Genomic DNA, 17,773 nt, shown 5'->3' on the forward strand with positions numbered 1-17,773 from the left:
TGGCCCCAGCTCTGATTCTAGTCCCGATCTGGGCTCCCAGTCAGATAAGCCATTTGGGGCTTGGGTTTGGGCAACTAAGTTGCAGGAGGCCTGGCCACTCCGAGGACACCAGGGAACAGCAGCTGCACAGAGCATAGGCCTGGAAGTCAGGAGGACCTGGGTTCTGATCCCAACTCTGCCACCTGTCAGTCGATCATATTTATTGAGCACTTACCGTGTGCAGAGCACTGTACTAAGCACTTGGGAGAGGACAGCAGGACAAAATAACAGACACATTCCCTGCCCACACCTAGCTGACTGCTGTGAGTCCGGTAAGTCACTTTACTTCTCTGGGCCTCAGTTACCTCTTCTGTAAAATGGGGATTAAAGCTGCGAGCCTCAGGTGGGATGTGGACTGTATCCAACCTGATTCATTTGTATCTACCCCAGGGCTTAGTACAGTGCCTGGCACAGAGTAAGTGCTTAGCAAATACCGGGAAATGGACTGTGTCCAACCTGATTAACTTGGATTTACCCCAGTATTTAGACCAGTGCCTGGCAGATAGTGAGCACAATTGGTTCCCTCGACTCACCATTTTTTTTTTAAATGGTATTTCTTAAGTGCTTACAATGTGCCGGGCTCTATATTAAGCACTGGAGTAGATCCGAGTTTGTCAGGTTGGACAGTCTCAACCCCTGTTTTACGGATGAGGTAACTGAGGCCCAGAGAAGTGAAATGACTTGCCCAAGGTCTCACAGCAGACAAGTGGCAGAACCGGGATTAGAACCCAGGGTCTTGACTCCCAGGCCTGGGTTCTGTCCACTAGGCCACACTCCCCCGACCCATCCAGTTCTTGTGCGTGGTAACCCCAAGTAAGTGAAGTTTGTCTAAGGATGGGGAAAAAAGCAGGTGCTAGGGCTTTAGTAGCTGATCTTATAGGTAATAATAATAATAATTCTTGTTAAGCACTTACTATGTGCCAAGCACCGTACTAAGCTCTGGGGTGGAAACCAGCAAATCGGGTTGGTTATGAAAATAATAATGGTGATGGAAATCTGCTGGGTGAGGATGTCCAATCTCCTTTCCAGATGTGATTTCCAGATTTCCAGATCTGGATCCAGATTTGAGAGGTCCGGTCAGGTTAGATCTCTCATTCAACTGCCACAACAAGTGGCCATGGAAATACTGAATCCCCATTTTTACAGATGAGGAAACGGAGGCCCAGAGGCACTGAGCCACAGAGAGAAGTGAAGTGACTCGCCCAAGGTTACACAGCAGGTATATGGTGGAACCAGGATTGGAATCCAGGTCCTCCGATCCCCAGGCCCCAGCTCTTTCCAAAGTTTCAGACAATGCTATCTCATAGGGAATAATAATAATAATTGTGATATTTGTTAAGCGCTTACTATGTGCCAGTCACTGTTCTAAGCACTGGGGTGGGATACAAGCAAATTGGGGTGGATGCAGTCTCTATCCCACACATGGGGCTTATGGTGTTAACCCCCATTTGACAGATGGGGCAACTGAGGCACAGAAAAGTGAAGTGACTTTCCCAAAGCCCCACAGCAGACAGGTGGCAGAGCCAGGATTAGAACCCAGGTCTTTCTGACTTCCAGGCTGGTGCTCTATCCACTAAGCCACATTGCTTCCATGGGAAAGCCTAGTGGAAAGAGCACGGGACTAGAATGCCGGCCTCCCGACTTCCAGTCCCACCTCTGCATTTACCTGCTGTGCTATTTGTAGGAAGCTCCCTCTGCCTCATCTGTAAAATGGGGATCAAATATCTGTGTTCCTTCCTTCTTAGACTGCAGACTCTTTTCTGGGGCAGAGTTGTGTCCAATCTCCTTATTTTGAACCTCACCCAGTGTTTCCCAGATGCTTGGCACGTAGTGAGTGCTTAATAAATTCCACCTCCCTCATTATAATTACTATTAGCCAAACCCTGGGAGCAAGTTGTGGCAAACAGAGCAGCCTGGAGTGCTGCCCCTGGAGAAGGAATGACTCAAGGTGATCGACAGACGGAGGCCAAAGCGAAAACAGCGCCAATGAACACGGACCAAAAACACAACAGTTGGAGACTGTAAACTCGTTGTTGGCAGGGAATGTGACTGTTTATTGTTCTATTATACTCTCCCAAGTGCTTTGTACAGTGCTTTGCAACAATAAGTGCTCAATAAATATGATTGATCGATTAAATGAATGAATGAATGAACAAGGGAAGACTTCTTGTGTGCATAATATGGTCAGGACTGGGGCAGTCTTCACTGACTTCTTCATCCACATCCACACATGCATAGACACACACAGACAAATATGTAAAGGTGAATTTGGCAGCTGGTGGCATCTTCTTTTACTACAAAGAACGATTCGTTTTAGGGACGGGCAGTGAGGATGTGGAATTCTCATTGTACTGGAGCCCCGGGAGCCGCCATTAATCCAAGATGTCGATACAAGGGGGCGGTTCAGGGTTTCAGTGCGTGGCCACAATGGGGCTAAGGATGCCTCACTGGTCACTGCCGTTAAACCCTAGGGATCCAACCCAGGAATGTGATAAACGGCCCCTCCAACCCATGATACTCCAGGAGAGTTTGGACAGTACGGAGGCCGAAGACCAGTTGGAGCCATCTCCGATCTCCAGCTGGAGGGGACCGCCGCTGAAGCAGTGCGGTCTAGTGGTTATAGCATGGGCCTGGGAGTGGGAGGAGTTGGGTTCTAATCCCACTTCTGCCACTCACCTGCTGCGTGACCTTGGGCAAGTCAAAAAAATGGATAAAATCAGGGCAGATGGCAAAGCCCCATAGGCATAATGCAAAGACGCTAGACTGTAAGGTCGTTATGGGGAAGGAAAGTGTTTACTAATTCTGCTGTATTGTATTCTCTCAAGCACTTAGTACAGTGCTCTGCACATAGGAAGCACTCAAATATTATTTAATTGACTGGTAGATCGATTTACTTCTCTGTGCCTCAGTTCCCTCATCTGTAAAGTGGGGATTAAGACTGAGAGTCCCTTGTGGGACAGGGACATTTTTCCAGCTGATTAATTTATATTTACCCTGGCACTTAGTACAGTGCCTGGCACATAGTAAGCGCTTAACGAAAATCATAAAAAATAAGTCACTTATCTGTGCCTCGGTTCTTTCATCTGAAAAAGGGGGATTAACACTGTGAGCCCCGTGTCAGACGGGAACTGTGTCCAACCTGATTAGCTTGTATCTAACCCAGTGCTTAGAACAGTGCCTGGCGCATAGTAAGCACTTGCCAACTACCATAAAAAAAACAAAAAAACAAAAAAAGGATTACCCAGATGGTTGCCTGGACAACAGCATCTTAGTCTGGTTCCTTCCAGTCCCTCCTGGGGCCCAGGGTGATTCCTTTAAACAGAGGCGGGTTAAACTCAGCTCTTGGCTCCTCGTAGGCAAGAAAGGCTCCAAGGCTGACTTAGGCCGAGGCTGAAGATTCCCAGGTGTCAGCAGAAACTGCATCCCACAAGAATTGGGTGGAGGCTCCTGCAGGTCCTTATTCCCAAGGCCCCCTGACAGTCCCTCCGAGGCGATGACGGAGGCAGGAGAAAAACTCATCGCCTCCACGGTCGACGAAATCGATGTCCGTTAGAAGTGGAATTTAAATTTTGCAGGAGCCAGGGGCTGGGGAAGATGCCACTATTTCCACAGTACCCCGATGACTGGACAGTGGAGGGATTTTCGCCCCAGGACCTGGGACAGGCCGCCAGAAGCCTGAAGCTGAAATCATACCGTGGCCGCTCCCAGGTTAATTGCCAATCGGTGGGAGTTTTCTCAACATTTCAGAGGTGAATTAGGATGTTTAGCAAATCCACTGTCTGGTTAATTCAGTCAGTCAATCGTATTTATTGACTACTGACTGTGTGCAGAGCACTGTACTAAGCGCTGGGGAGAGGACAATATAACAAAATAGACATATTCCCTGCCCATAATGAGTTTACAGTCTACTGATGCATGGGAAACATGCTGTCCGGCCCTTGGTTTGCCAATGACCTGGTTTAGGATTACAGTGAAAAGCAGCATGACCTAGAGGACTCCCGGGCCTGGGAGTCAGAGGACCTGGGTTATAATCCCGGCTCCGTCCCTTCTCTGCTGTGGGACCACGAGCTGGTCACTTCACTTACCTGTGCCTCAGTTCCCTCATCTGTAAAATGGGGATTAAGACTGTGAGCCCCGAGTGGGACATGGATCACATCCAACCTGATTAACTTGTGTCTACCCAGTACTTAGTATAGTGCCTGGCACAAAGTAAGTGTTTAACAAATACTATTAAAAAAAGAGAGAGAGAGAGGCCCTCCAGATCATGACACCAATACAGGGAGTGTTAAAGAGAACTGTACACCATGTCTAATACCGCTCAAGCTGTCGTGGAGCAAATCACTAGGACCTGTCAGGTGCAAAGATGAGGTTGCCCATAATAAAGAAAAAACAAAGCATAGATACAGATGCAGTATGGACTAGTGGATAGAGCATGGGCTTGGGAGTCAGGAGGACCTGGGTTTTAATCCCAGCTCCACCACTTGCCTGCTTTGGGATCTTGGGCAAGTGACTTCACTTCTCTGTGCCTCAATTACCTGATTTTAAGACTAAGATTAAGACTGTGAGCCCCATGTGGGACAGGGACTGTGTCCAATTTTATTTGCTTGTATCTACCCCATCGCTTAGAACAGTGCTTGACACATAGTAAGCTCTTAAGAAATACCATCATCATCATCATCAGATACACAGTGCAAAGACACAGTGCCCATAAATGAGCTACTTGCCTGCTGGGTGGCCTTAGGCAAGTAACTTAACTTCTCTGTGCTTCATCAAATGGAGATTAAGACTGTAAGCCCCACTTGGGACAGGGACTGTGCCCAACCTAATTATCTTGGTTCTATCCCAGCACTTAGTACGGTGCTTGGCACATAGTAAGCGCTTAGCAGGTACCATTTTTAAAAAATGGATAAAATTTGGGCAAATGGCAAAGCCCAGAGACATAATGCAAAGACACTCGGCTGAAAACTCGTTGTGAGCGGTGAACTTGTCTACCTACTCTGTTCTATTGTACTCTCCCAAGCGCTTAGTACAGTGCTTTGCATACAGTTAACGCTCAATAAATGCCATTGGTTAATTGATTGATTGATTCTTTTAACATCTGCCTCCCCCTCTAGGCTGAAAGCTCGTTGTGGGCAAGGAGCGCATCTACCAACTCTGCTCTAGTGTACTCTGCCACACACAACATACAGTGTTCTGCTCACGGTAAGTGCGCAATAAATACCATTGATGGATTGATTGTTTTTATTAATGTCTGCCTCCCTTTCTAGACCGTAAGCTCATGGGCAAGGAACTTGTCTACCAACTCTGTACTCTCCCAAGCACTTCGTAGAGTGCACAGAGTAAGCGCTCAATAAATACCACTGATGGATTAGTGCCCTCAGATGGATAAAACTTGGGCCCACCTATTTTGCTTTCCTTCCTCGGGGATTGCCAGTGAGTCCTATTTACCTAGCACAGTATGCTACTTGCCCTAGGTGAGATTTGCAAGGGGGAATTAACAAGACCTCTAGGAAATCGACCTACTCATTCCCCCTCACCCCCTACCACTCAGATCCTGAGAGTCTTGTCTGACTCTGCCCCTGAGAATGAGTGAACATGACCAGTTTCAGAACCTGTGTGAGTTATACCATCTACACCTCTAGGGTTACTTGAAAGGAAACCCATTTGGGGGGGTTTGAGAGGTAGCCCTTTTGGGGTTACTTGAAAGGAATCCCTTTTGGGGTGGTTTGAGAGGTAGCCCAAGGACACAAACGGTGTCTCCTTCCCAGTTTTTCCAGCTGCTACAAGTTGGGTACCATGTTGACCAACGTGTTTATTGCTAATTGCCTACCCACGTACTAAGGCGAATGCTCTATCCAAAGCACCTCGTAAAAGCTGATGCAGTGTAGCCTAGTGGCAGGAGTCCGGGCCTGGGAGTCAGAGGATATGGGTTCTAGACCTGGCTCCGCCACTTGTCTCCAGAGTGAGTTTGGGCAAATCACTTCACTTCTCTGTGCTTCAGTTACCTCATCTGTAAAACTGGGATTGAGACTCTGAGGCCCATGTGGGGCAGGGACTGTGCCCAACCTGATTAGCTTCTATCTACCCCAGTGCTTGGCACACACAGTAAACTCTTTATTTTTATTATTATTAAGCTATCAGTTACTCCAACAGGTCCCTGCTGGCTTCCCAGTGGTGCCCAAGTCCCATTGTCCCCCACTGGGATTTGGGAGGAGTCTTTCCAATCTCATGGCATTCTGTCTTCCTTCTCCTTGGTCCTGATGAGCATAGGTGGTGCATCCAAATGACAGAGGGCCTCACCCACTCTCACTGAGGTTTAGGAAGGGTTGGCATCACCCAAGGAAGGCTGCTAGCTGAACAAGGGTTGGAATGCAATCCTCCTGCAGGGATCACCTCTGTCCAATTCTACCTCTCCCCTACCCCCGCACCCTGGAGGCAGGACCCCACTTCACGACAATCCCAGACCTTTAGAGACACCACTGGACCTCCTATTTAGGCATATCTGCAAAATCCCCATGGGATCAATCAGTCAATCAATCAATCAATCCTGGGCTCAGAGCACGATACTAAGTGCTTGGGAGAGGACAATACAACAGAGACGTTCCCTTCCAGGTTAGAGGGGGTGAAAAACATTAATAGAAATAAATTATGGATATGGACAAAAGTGCTGGAGAGCTGAGGAAGGGGTGAATAAAGGGAGCAAATCCAAGTGCAGAGGAGATGCAGAAGGGAGTGGGAAAAGAAGAAGTGAGGGTTTAGTCAGGGAAGGCTTCTATAGGGAGATATGTCTTCAATCAGTTTGTTGTGGACAGGGAACACGTCTGTTTATTGTTATATTGAGCTCTCCCAAACGCTTTAGTGCAGTGCTTTGCACAGAGTAAGCGCTAAATAAATGCAGTTGAATGAATAGATGAATTTACGTCCATATCTGTAATTTATTTATATTCACGTCTGTCTCCCCTCTGTAGACCATAAGCTCACTGTGGGCAGGGGAGGCCGTTATACTGGACTCTCCGAAGAGCTCAATACAGAGCTCTGCACACAGTAAGCGCTCAATAAATATCATCGATTGATTCGATCGATTGATCCGCTGGGGTCGAAAGCCAGGGCCAGAAAGAAAGGGGCAGGACTTTGGGGAGTGGATCCAGAAGGGGTCAATTCCACACAGAGAGGACTGTGGGTACAAGGCGGGACATCAGCTGACTATATCCCTTCAAGCTGTGTCCTTCCCCTACTTACCCCCACTCCACCCCACCACTGTGTGACTCTTGCCAGTTTCAGACACATTTTGGGGTGGGAGAGGGGACGTGTGGGCGTGGCCATCTGTGTGGCTCCATCTGCCACTCCCATTGGTCCAGAGAGATCGTGGTCGTTTGGAGGGCTTCCCTCAACGAAGAGGCAGCGTGGCCTAATGGAAAGAGCACGGGCCTGAGAGTCAGAAGACCCGAGTTCTCATTCCGGCTCCGCCGGTTGCTTGCTAGGTGACCTTGGGTAAGTCACTTCACTTCTCTATGCCTCAGTTGCCTCAGCTGTATAATGGGAATTAAATACCTGTTCTCCCTCCTACTTAACCATCAGTCAATCAGTATTATTTATTGAGCACTTACTAGATGCAGAACACCTTGGGAGAGTACAATACAACGGAATTGGCAGATACGTTCCCTGCCCATAATGAGCTTACTTAGACTGTGAGCCCCACGCGGGACAGGGACTGTATCCGACCTAACCAACCTGTACCTACCCCAGTGCTTAGAACAGTGTTTGACACAGTAAAAGCTTAACAAATACCATAAAAAAAAACCCATCGGCCTCTGTGTTGGGCCTGCTTTCTGGTCTACCGTGGCCTCTGAGGTAGACAGACCCGTGCCCTGAGTGAGAAGGTTCTGCGCTCTTCTTTGGAGGGGCAGGAGCACCCCAAATACTGTCTCCCACTCCTCCCCAGCAACAGAAAATTTTGGGATTCTCTGAATCGGGACCCCCTTCAGGGAGATGCCCCAGGCGGTGGAGACAGGATCCGAGGAGCCCAGAGAGCTGGTGGGCGGCCTCAACCAGCGAGAAGCAGGTGGCAGCCCATGCCCCCATCAACCGGACTCTCAGTCTGGGGTGAGGCAGAAGGTAGGACTGGGAGAGGGGAAGCATGTGTCCTACTAAATAGAGCATGGGCCTCGGAGTCAGAAGAACCTGGGTTCTAATCCCACCTCTCAGTCGTTTGCTGTGTGACCTTGGGTGAGTCACTTCACTTTTCTGTGCCTCAGTTCCCTCCTCTGTAAAATGGGGATTAAGACTGTGAGCTCCATGTGGGACGTGGACTGTGTCCAACCTGATTAGCTTGCATCTACCCGAGCTCTGAGTACGGTACCTGGCACATCATAGGCATTCTACAAATACCATTTAAAATATGAATAAGTAAATCACAGGAAAGGTCTCTGTGCCTCAGTTACCCCATCTGTAAAATGGAGATTAAGACTGTGAGTCCCATGTCCCATGTGGGACATGGATTGTGTCCAACCTGATTATCTTGCATCTTCCTCGGTGCTTAGTACAGTGCCTGGAACATAGTAAGGGTTTAACAAATACTATATATATATGTACAAAAGGGGAAAGGTCTCTGTGTCTCAGTTCCTTCATCTATAAAATGGGGATTAAGACTGTGAACCCCGTGCGGGACTTGGACTGTATCCAACCTGATCAGCTTGAACCTACCCCAGTGCTTAGCACAGAGCCTGGCGTATAGTAAACACTTAACAAATACCATTTCGAAAAATAAATAAATAAGAAAGAAGAGCCCAGGGGCAGAGGTGGGGGTGGGTTAGACTAAGACGGGAGACAGGTTGGCTCAATCGCGTGGCTGGTGTGGAAGGAGAGTGCTGGCCCCTTCCCCCTCAGAGTGGGGGTGGGGATCTTGGGGGGCAGGGGGTCTCTCCCTTGCTCCCTCATTCTCTGCGCCTAGGCTCTCTGGCCTGCCCGGAAGGAGGAGGGGCCCGGCTGGCAGTTGACATGTCCTGCTGCAGGCTAAGCCGTGCCAGGCAAGTGCCCATCTGAAAAGGGCGAGCTGTCGCATCCAAGCCCCTCGATCACCCACGAGGGTCGCTCGAGCGGGTTGGAAGGTGGGGGTCCCCATGACCCCCCCCCCCCCGCAATTTGAAGCTAGGGAATATCGAATAGGTTCACCCGCATAATGGGCCGTGGAACGGTCCTCGGAGGCGCGGTAGACACTCTCGAAGTCAGGGTCGGCCCGGGTGGCTTCCCTTTCTCCCGGGACAAGTTTCCTCATCGGGTGTGGAAGGAAGGGAAGCGTGGTAGAGAGGGCTGGAGAGGGAAGGGGGAGTACATGGCAAACTCATCTTTACCTCTGCCCTCCCACCTCCCCCGAGTGTGGCTCGCCGTCCTGGCTGGCTTTGCAGTATTACGGAGAGATCGGTGAATCTGGAGCGACAGGGGATGTTGGGGATGGGAGGCAGGGACCGGGAGCCCGACCATCCGAAGGAAGAGGGGCTGGCCGGAGGGGAAGGGGGAGGGAGAATCTATTTTCAGCCTCTCCCTCTGCGGAGGAGATCCAACCTGTCCTGCCTCCCGCTAAAACCCAGATCCCATCTCCTCTCCCTCCCCTCTTCCCGCCGAGTGTGTTCCTTTCTGGGGGGGGGGGGGGGCGGGGAGTCCACGATGAGACCCCCTCCTCCTCAAGCTACTCAGATCCGGAAGCCTGGGGACCCCGTGTGCCACCGGGCAACGGTGTTTGTGTGTGCCTGCGTGTGCGACCGTTTAGAGTGTGCCCATGGATGCATCTGCCCCTCTATTAGCGGATTTGCGCACATGCAGAAGCAGACGTTCGTGTTTTGCCCGGGAGTGTATTTTTGAGGGCACGCACGCTTGGGTGGGCATGGGTGCGTGGATGTGAGTGTGGATGTGCATACGGCACCCCCAGCAACTCCTATAGGAGGTTGGCGGGGGGGGCAGGAGAGAAAGATTCCCACGCCCCAGGGGACTGGAGTTTTCCTTCTGGGTCGCCCCAACCCCTAGTTCAAGATTGCGACCTCCACTATGACAGCGTGTGTGTGTTTGGTGTGTGTGTGTGTGTGTGTGTGTGAGATAGAGCTCGTGTGCATGGATTTCTATGAAGGTACCCGGTGTGTGCGCCCGTGTGTGAGTCTCTGCGTATACCCAGTGCAGCGCCCCGGACCTGCGCCCCCCGACGCCCCCGTCCCGTCCTGTCCCATCCCTCCGGGCGGTCCCCCTGACCCCCGGGCCGGTCTCTCCGACCCCCGGGCCGGTCCCCCTATCCGGTCCGGTCCGTTCCCGTCCCCCTCCCCCCCTCCACCCCCCTACCTGCTTCTCGAGGGGCTCTTTGGCGGAGAGGTTGGGCTTGGGGGAGGGGGCGCGCTCGCAAGAGCATCCCTCCAGCAGGTAGACCCCGGCCGGCCTGGAGCTCGAGTCGCTGTCGAAGTAGAAGAGCATGTTCTGCAGCAGCGCGAACCACTTGGGGTGCCATTTTGTGTGGTCCGAGCCCCGCTTGCTCAGGTAGCCCCGTCTGGCCCCGTCCTTCTTGGCCAGCAGGCCCAGGTAGGTGGCGTGGCCGTCGTTGAGCCGCAGACCCTTCTGCATCTTGGCCGGAGGAGCGGGGGGCGGCGAGGACCACCGCGGCCCTGGACGCTCTCACACCCGGCCGGGCCGGGATGCGGGCAGCCGCCGGCTGACGAGCCGGAGCCCAGCCATCCGCATCGCTCCCCGAGCCCCCTCCTCCCTCTTCCCTCCCTCCTCCCTCCTCCCTCCCCCCGCGCCCCGCCCCCTCCCCAAACTCTCTCCGCTCCGGGACGCGGCTCCCCCGGCCCGGGGGGGATCCCCGCCCCCAGCCCTCCCCACGCCCCTCCTCTCCCCCTCCGCCCACAGCCCCGCTCGGGGCCCCGGACGGCCGGACCCTCGGACCCCCGCCCTGACGCCCCCCGCCCCGGACGGAGGGGAGAGGGGCCACGGGACGCAGGATCCCTCGAAGCGGTCGGGGGATCGGGTGGGGGGGGGGGGCGGGGGTCCGGCCCTGCCGTGGACAGGGACCCTCCTGTCCCGCGACGCCGCCCCCCCCCCCCCGCAGCCCCTCCTCCCCGGAGTCCGGCCAGCCCGCAGTGGGAAGAGGAAGGGGCAGCGGGAAGGGGGTCTCCGAAAGGGGGCGTCGACCCGGAATCCCCCCGCTCGGGGCCCCCCGCCGGGCAGGGAAGAACAAACCACCCGTCGGGGTTGCCCCCGGGGAGCGACGGGCACGGCGTTGGGCTAATTACGACCGTTCTGTCCTGGCCGTCCCGGCCCGTCCCGTCGGTCCGACCTGTCTGTCGGTCTGTCTGCCCCCCCGCACCGACCCTTCCTCACGGCCAAAAGAGAAGAGGGGGCGGGGAGGAGGGGTCCTGACTCAGTTTCCCCCACCTCCCAACGCCTTGGGCCACCTGGGAAGGAGAGAAGGGCAGATGCCTGTGCGCGCCCTGAGTGTGAGCTGCAGGATGAAGAGGATTAGGGGCTTTCTTTAAAGAGGCCATAATTGCCCCCTACTTCTTCCTCCCCCCCCCCCCCATCCTCCCCCTCTCCCAGATTTTCCAAGGGTCGGGCCGGGGCATCCTCCCCGCAGGACAATCTGGGCATCTGAGCGCACCGAGCCGCGGGCCTGGCTCCACGAGCCCGTTAATGCCAGATTATTTTTCCCCACTGTATTTTTAGCTTTCCCGCTCCCTCCCCAGCCCCGGGGTCCCACGGACTTTAGCCGGCCGCGTCACATTTCCCGCAGCGCCCCCGGGCCCGGGCATCAGGCCCCGGCTCTCGGCCCGCACATACACGAGGTTGCCCCCTCCCCACCTCCCCGCGCCCACCGGGAGGGGGGTCCGCAGTGACGGGGCCTCGCCACTTGGCAAAGTCTCCGCCCACCAGCCGCACCGCGGTAAACTGGGAGAAGGCTATCGGCCGGGGGCGGGGGAGGGGGGGCGGGGGAGGGGGCGTCCTCTTTGCTCCCGTTAGCGCGGGTTCGGTGTCCGCACACCCTGCCGGCTTCCCACGCCCCGCTCTTCGGCACTGTCATCCTCAGCTTCGCCCTCGTCCTCTTCCTCTGCTCTTCCTCCCTTCCCCTCCCCCCACCCTCCTCCTCCTCTTCTGCCTTCTCTTCTTCCCCTCCTCTTCCTCTTCTCCCTCCTCCTGTCCTGCTCTCTCCTATTCTGCCTTTTCCTCTTCTGCCCCGTCTCCTTTTCTTCCTTTCCCTCTTCTTCCCCCCTTCCTCTTCTGCCTTCTCTTCTTCCCCCCTCTTCTCCCTCTTCCTCTTCTGCCTTTTCTTCTCCTTCTCCTCTTCTCCCCCATCCTGTTCTGCCTGCTTTTCATCTCCTCCTCTTCCTCATCCCTCTTCCTGTTCTGCCCTCTTCTCTTCTCCGTCCTCTTCTTCCCGTTCTTCCTTTTCTTCTTCCCTTCCTCTTCCTCTTTTCTGATTCGTTCTTCCCCTTCTCCTGTTCTTCCTTCCCCTCTTCTTCTGCTCCTGTTCCTTTTCTTCTCCTTCTCCCATTCTTCCCCTCCTGTTCCTCTTCTTCCCCTTATCCCATTCTCCCTAATCTTCATCTTCCCCTCCTCTTCCTCCTTTTCCCCTTCTCCCATTCTTCCTTCTCTTCCTTCCCCCCTCCTTTTCCTCTTCATTCCGCTTTTTCCTGTTCTTCCTTCTCTTCTTCCCCTCCTCTTCCTCTTCTTCCCCTTATCCCATTCTCCCTTCTCTTCATCTTCCCCTCCTCTTCTTCTTTTTCCCCTTCTCCCGTTCTTCCTTCTCTTCATCTTCCCCTCCTCTCCCTCTTCTTCCCCTTCTCTTCTTCCTTCTCCTCTTCCTCTTCTTCCTCTTACTGCTCTAAATACATACATTCCAGATATATACGTAAGTGCTGTGGGACCGAGGGTGGGGGCGAGGGGTGAATAAAAGGTGCAGATCCAAGTGCAAGGGTGACACAGAAGGGGATGGAAGAAGAGGAGGAAGGGAGGGCCTCCACAGCCTGCCATCTGCCTCCGTCTCCCACCCCCTCCCACCTACTAAGAGGCTCTCGGCCCCTCCCAACAGGGCTCCAAACACATCAGTCAGTCAGTCAGTGGTATTTATTGAGCCCTTGCTGTGTGCAGAGCACTGTACTAAGCACTTGGGAGAGTATAATAAAACAATAAAGACACACATTCCCTGCCCACAGTGAGCTTCCAGTCCAGAAGGGGACACAGACGTAACACATCCTACCCAGATCAGCCCAGCCCCTGCTTGCCCCTCCACTTTGCTTTCCTTGGAACCCCTCCAGGGGGTGAAGGGGGCAAGGCTTCCCTTTAGAGAACCTGAAGCTTGTGTCCCAGAAGCTCCTTGTGGGCAGGGAATGTGTCCTCCAGCTTTGTTGTAGCGGAGTCTCCTGAGCATTTAATCCAGTGCTCTGTGCACAGTAAGCACTCATTAGATACTACAGGTTGATGGATGGATTTATTCACTCACATCTGGAGTCTCCTCCTTCCCCTTGCCTTTTAGGGAAGGCAAGGGGCCAGGCTGACCCCAGGTGGGGCCAGGACCTGGGCCAGATGGTGGGGTGGATTGCTTCTGGAAGCTTGGAGCCAGCTAGAGAGAAGGGAGGGGGCTGGATGGATCTAGCGCGGCTCAACAGCCTCACCTCGGCCTCAGCCTCCGGAGACAAAATGTACCAAAACGAGAAAGGGAAGGGAGAGTGCTCCTCTAATGCCAACCTACCCACTGTACCACGATCTCGCCTATCTTACCGCCGCCCTCTTGTCCATGCCCTGCCTCTGGCTTGGAATGCCTTCCCTCTTCATATCTGAGAGACCATTACTCTCCCTGCTTCAAGGACTTGCTGAAGGCACATCTCCTCAAGAGGTCTTTCTGACTAAGCCCTCCTTTCCTCTTCTCCCACCCTCTTCTGCCCTTCTGCATCTTCTTGACTTGTTCCACTTACTCGTCCCCTCTCCCAGCCCCAAAGAACCTATGTCCCGATCCATAATTGATTCATTTATATCAATGTCTGTCTCCTCCTCTAGACTGTAAACTCGTTGTGGGCAGGGAAGGTGTCTGTTACATTGTTATATTGTATTCTCCAAGCGCTTAATATAGTGCTCTGCACATAGTAAGTGCTCAGTAAATATGAATAATTGACTGGCTGAGAAGCAGAGGCACAGGCTGAGAGTCAAAAGGACCTGGGTTCTAGTTCCACTCCTCTGCTTGCCTGCCTTGTGACCTTGGGGAAGTCACTTCACTTCTCTGTTCCATAGCTACCTCATCTTTAAAATGGGGATTGAGACTGTGAGTCTCATGTGGGACATAGACCATGTCCAACCTGATTATCTTGTATCGACCCCAACGCTTAGTACGGGGCATGGCCCATAGTAAGTGCTAAACAGATACTATAAGAGTGAATAAGGCCCCAGTTCAAAACACCCAATGACTCCATCTCCTTTGGGGAGCCTTCCCTGATTAATCTCTCATCTCCCACACTCTACATTACCCCTATCTTCCACTTGAGTACCTGTGCCTCACCTAAGCTCATGGATACTCATCCGCCCAACCAATAAGCCCAACCTCCTTGTCCTTAATGTATCTGTCTTTGCATTCTATCGCTTCCTCCTACCTGTAATTTATTTTAGTGTCCATCTCCCCAACTCAGTTGTAAGCTCCTTGAGGACAGAGATCAGCGTGGCTCAGTGGAAAGAGCATGGGCTTTGGAGTCAGAGGTCATGGGTTCAAATCCCGGCTCTGCCACTTGTCAGCTGTGTGACTGTGAGCAAGTCACTTAACTTCTCTGTGCCTCAGTTACCTCATCTGTAAAATGGGGATTAAGACTGTGAGCCCCACGTGGGACAACCTGATTCCCCTGTGTCTACCCCAGCGCTTAGAACAGTGCTCTGCACATAGTAAGCGCTTAACAAATACCAACATTATTATTATTATTGTTATTATTAGATCGTGTGTACCAACTCTACTGCATTTTCCCAAGTGCTGAGTACTCAATGAAATCTATTGGTTGAGTGACCAAGGAGTCAGTTCCATACCTATCTTGACAACCCAATGACTGAATCAGATCCCGCTCTGCCACTTGTCAGCTGTGTGACTGTGGGCAAGTCACTTAACTTCTGTAAGCCTCACAGGGGAAAACCTGATTACCCGGTATCTACCCCAGCGCTTAGAACAGTGCTCTGCACATAGTAAGCGCTTAACAAATACCAACATTATTATTATTATCATTTCACGGATGTTAAGGCCATCGCTGTGACTGTCGAGGGCCTCATCAGGATCTTTATCTCAGCACCCTAACCACCGTGCCCATCATCCTTGTCACGGACACCATATTATCACCACCATCACCATCATCACCATCATGCATCCTTATCCTTTCCATATCTTGAAGCAGCACAGCCTAGTGGATAGACCACAGGCCTGAGAGTTAGAAGGACCTGGTTCTAATCCCAGCTCCACCGCTTGTCTGCTATGTGATCTTGGGCAAGCCACTTGGATAGAGACAAAGACCTGGGAGTCAGAAGGACCTGGGTTCTAACCCCTGCTCAGCCATTAATCTGCTGTGTGATCTTGGTCAAGTCACTTCACTTCTCTGGGCCTCAGTTCCCTCATCTGTAAAATGGGGATTAAGACTAGGAGCCCCAGGTGGGACAGGGAGAGCATCCAACCTGATTTGCTTGTATCCGCCTCAGCGCTTAGTACAGTGCCTGGCACATAGTAAGCGCTTAGCAAATACCACTAACAAAAAATAATAGCTCTGAACAGAACACAAAAACATTTCCCAATCACAGGGCATAGAGTTGGGGTGCTTTGTGATGTGGGGGAAGGCATCAGGTTTGAAGTGAATCTCTCCGGCTGACACGGGCCTACCTATACAAGTGACAGGGAAAATCCCCTCGGCTAAAATAGCTCTCCAAGTGTTCAGCGTAGAGGCGAGGAAAGTTAGCAGGCAACGGCCCTTCCGATGCTCATCAGTTGACGCGTGATGCCCGAGGTTCTTAGGTCATTGTTTCCCAGGAGCGAGGTCAATAGTGCTGCGTTGGCATGGTTTCCTTTTAATGGGATCAAACCCTTCCTGGCCAAACAGATGTTGGACGTCTTTAACGCCTCAAATCCTCTGTGATGAGGTAGGCGGTCGGCTCGATTTAGTATCTGGAAAATGCTCTAATTTCAGCCAGGCTCAAACATGGATCTTCTGGAAATTAGTGATAACAATTGTGATCTTTTTTAAGTGCTTACTACGTGCCAGCCACTGTACTAAGCGCTGGGGAGGATACAAGCAAATTGGGTTGGATATAGTCCCTGCCCCGCGTGAGGCTCACCATCTCAATCCCTATTTTACATGTGAGGTAACTGAGGGACAGAGGTAGCGAAGTGACTCGCCACAGGTCGTAGAACAGACAAGTGGCAGAGCCAGGATTAGAACCCTTGATCTTCTGACTCCACTTCACCATGCTGCTTTCAATTGCTGATGTGACACCGGTGGGAATTCTTTTCCGAACTGGTTGACAGGCGTTTCTTCTCCTGGGACTTCATGGGGAGTTGTTTTTGAGTTTCCAGTTTCAGGATGGGGCTGGGAAGGAGCTGCTTTTTCCAGAATTACTGCCAGAAGAGGAGCTTTGTCAGAGTCACTCCTCCTGAAAAGGTGACAATCAGTCAAGGTGGGATGGGAGAACTCTGGTAGTCTCCACTGATCCATAGGGTAGCCAGTGTTCTGCTGTTTGGCCTTGGGAAGTCACTTCATTTCTCTATGCCTCAGTGACCTCATCTGTAAAATGGAGATTGAGACAGTGAACCCCACGTAGGACTGGGACTGTGTCCAACTCAGTTGGCTTGTATCCATCCCAGGGCTTAGTACAGTGCCTGGAACATAGTAAGCACATAACAAATACCACAATTATTATTATTATTGTTAATATCAAACAGGCTCAAGGTTAAAACACCACAAAACACTCACTGATTATGGGTTTATGTTGACGAAGGGGGTGTGGATCACAGAAGCAGTGTGGTCTAGTGAAACATCATGGGCCTGGGAGACAGAGGACCTGGGTTCTCATCCCGGCTCTGCCACTTTCCTGATGTGTGTCCTTGGGTAAGTAACGTAACTTCTCTGGACCTCAGTTTCATTATCTATAAAATGGGGATTCTATGCCTGCTATCCCTACTAGTTAGACTCTGAGCCCCATATGGATCAGGGACCGTGTCTGACCTGATTACCTTGTATCCATCACAGTGCTTAGTGTAATAATAACAATTATTATTATGGTGTTTGTTAAGTGCTTACTATGAGCCAAGCACTGTTCTAAGTGCTGGGGTAGATACAAGGTAATCAGGTTGTCCCATGAAGGGTTCACAGTCTTTTTTCACAGTCTTAATTTTCATTTTACAGATGAGGTAACTGAGGCACAGAGAAGTTAAGTGGCTTGCCCAGGGTCACACAGCAGACACGTGGCAGAGCCAGGATTAGAACTCATGTCCTCTGACTCCCAAGCCCATGCTCTTTACACTAAGCCGAACTGCTTCTCTTGGCACAGAACTTCACGGACTCTGTGTTGCATTCAGTGGGCCTGTCAGAGACAAGTTTATTTCTACTAGCGCTGGTTTATTTCAACTAGTGGTGGTTGACAGGTAGAGTTTCCTCTGCTAGCTGAAACCAGCTCAACTCTGCCCGGAAATAGGCTCGCTTATGTTCACAAATAGGTAAGGAGTAACATGTTACATGTGATTGAGAGG

The 17,773-nt window shown here is 52.0% G+C and overlaps 1 protein-coding gene across 2 annotated transcripts in view; it reads right to left on the reverse strand.

Annotated features, from left to right (window-relative positions):
* The window catches only part of RASGRF1 (Ras protein specific guanine nucleotide releasing factor 1), a 127,020-nt gene extending 116,252 nt beyond the window's left edge, over positions 1-10,768 (reverse strand). For both annotated transcript variants that reach the window (XM_029051886.2, XM_029051885.2), the window contains exon 1: positions 10,366-10,768. In XM_029051886.2, the coding sequence (XP_028907719.1) occupies positions 10,366-10,641 (276 nt within the window). In that variant the 5' untranslated portion in view covers positions 10,642-10,768. The remainder of the gene's footprint in view (positions 1-10,365) is intronic.
* Positions 10,769-17,773: the final 7,005 nt, after the last annotated feature.

The sequence above is a fragment of the Ornithorhynchus anatinus genome, chromosome X1, assembly GCF_004115215.2.
Source record: "Ornithorhynchus anatinus isolate Pmale09 chromosome X1, mOrnAna1.pri.v4, whole genome shotgun sequence".
Classification (NCBI taxonomy): Eukaryota; Metazoa; Chordata; class Mammalia; order Monotremata; family Ornithorhynchidae; genus Ornithorhynchus; species Ornithorhynchus anatinus.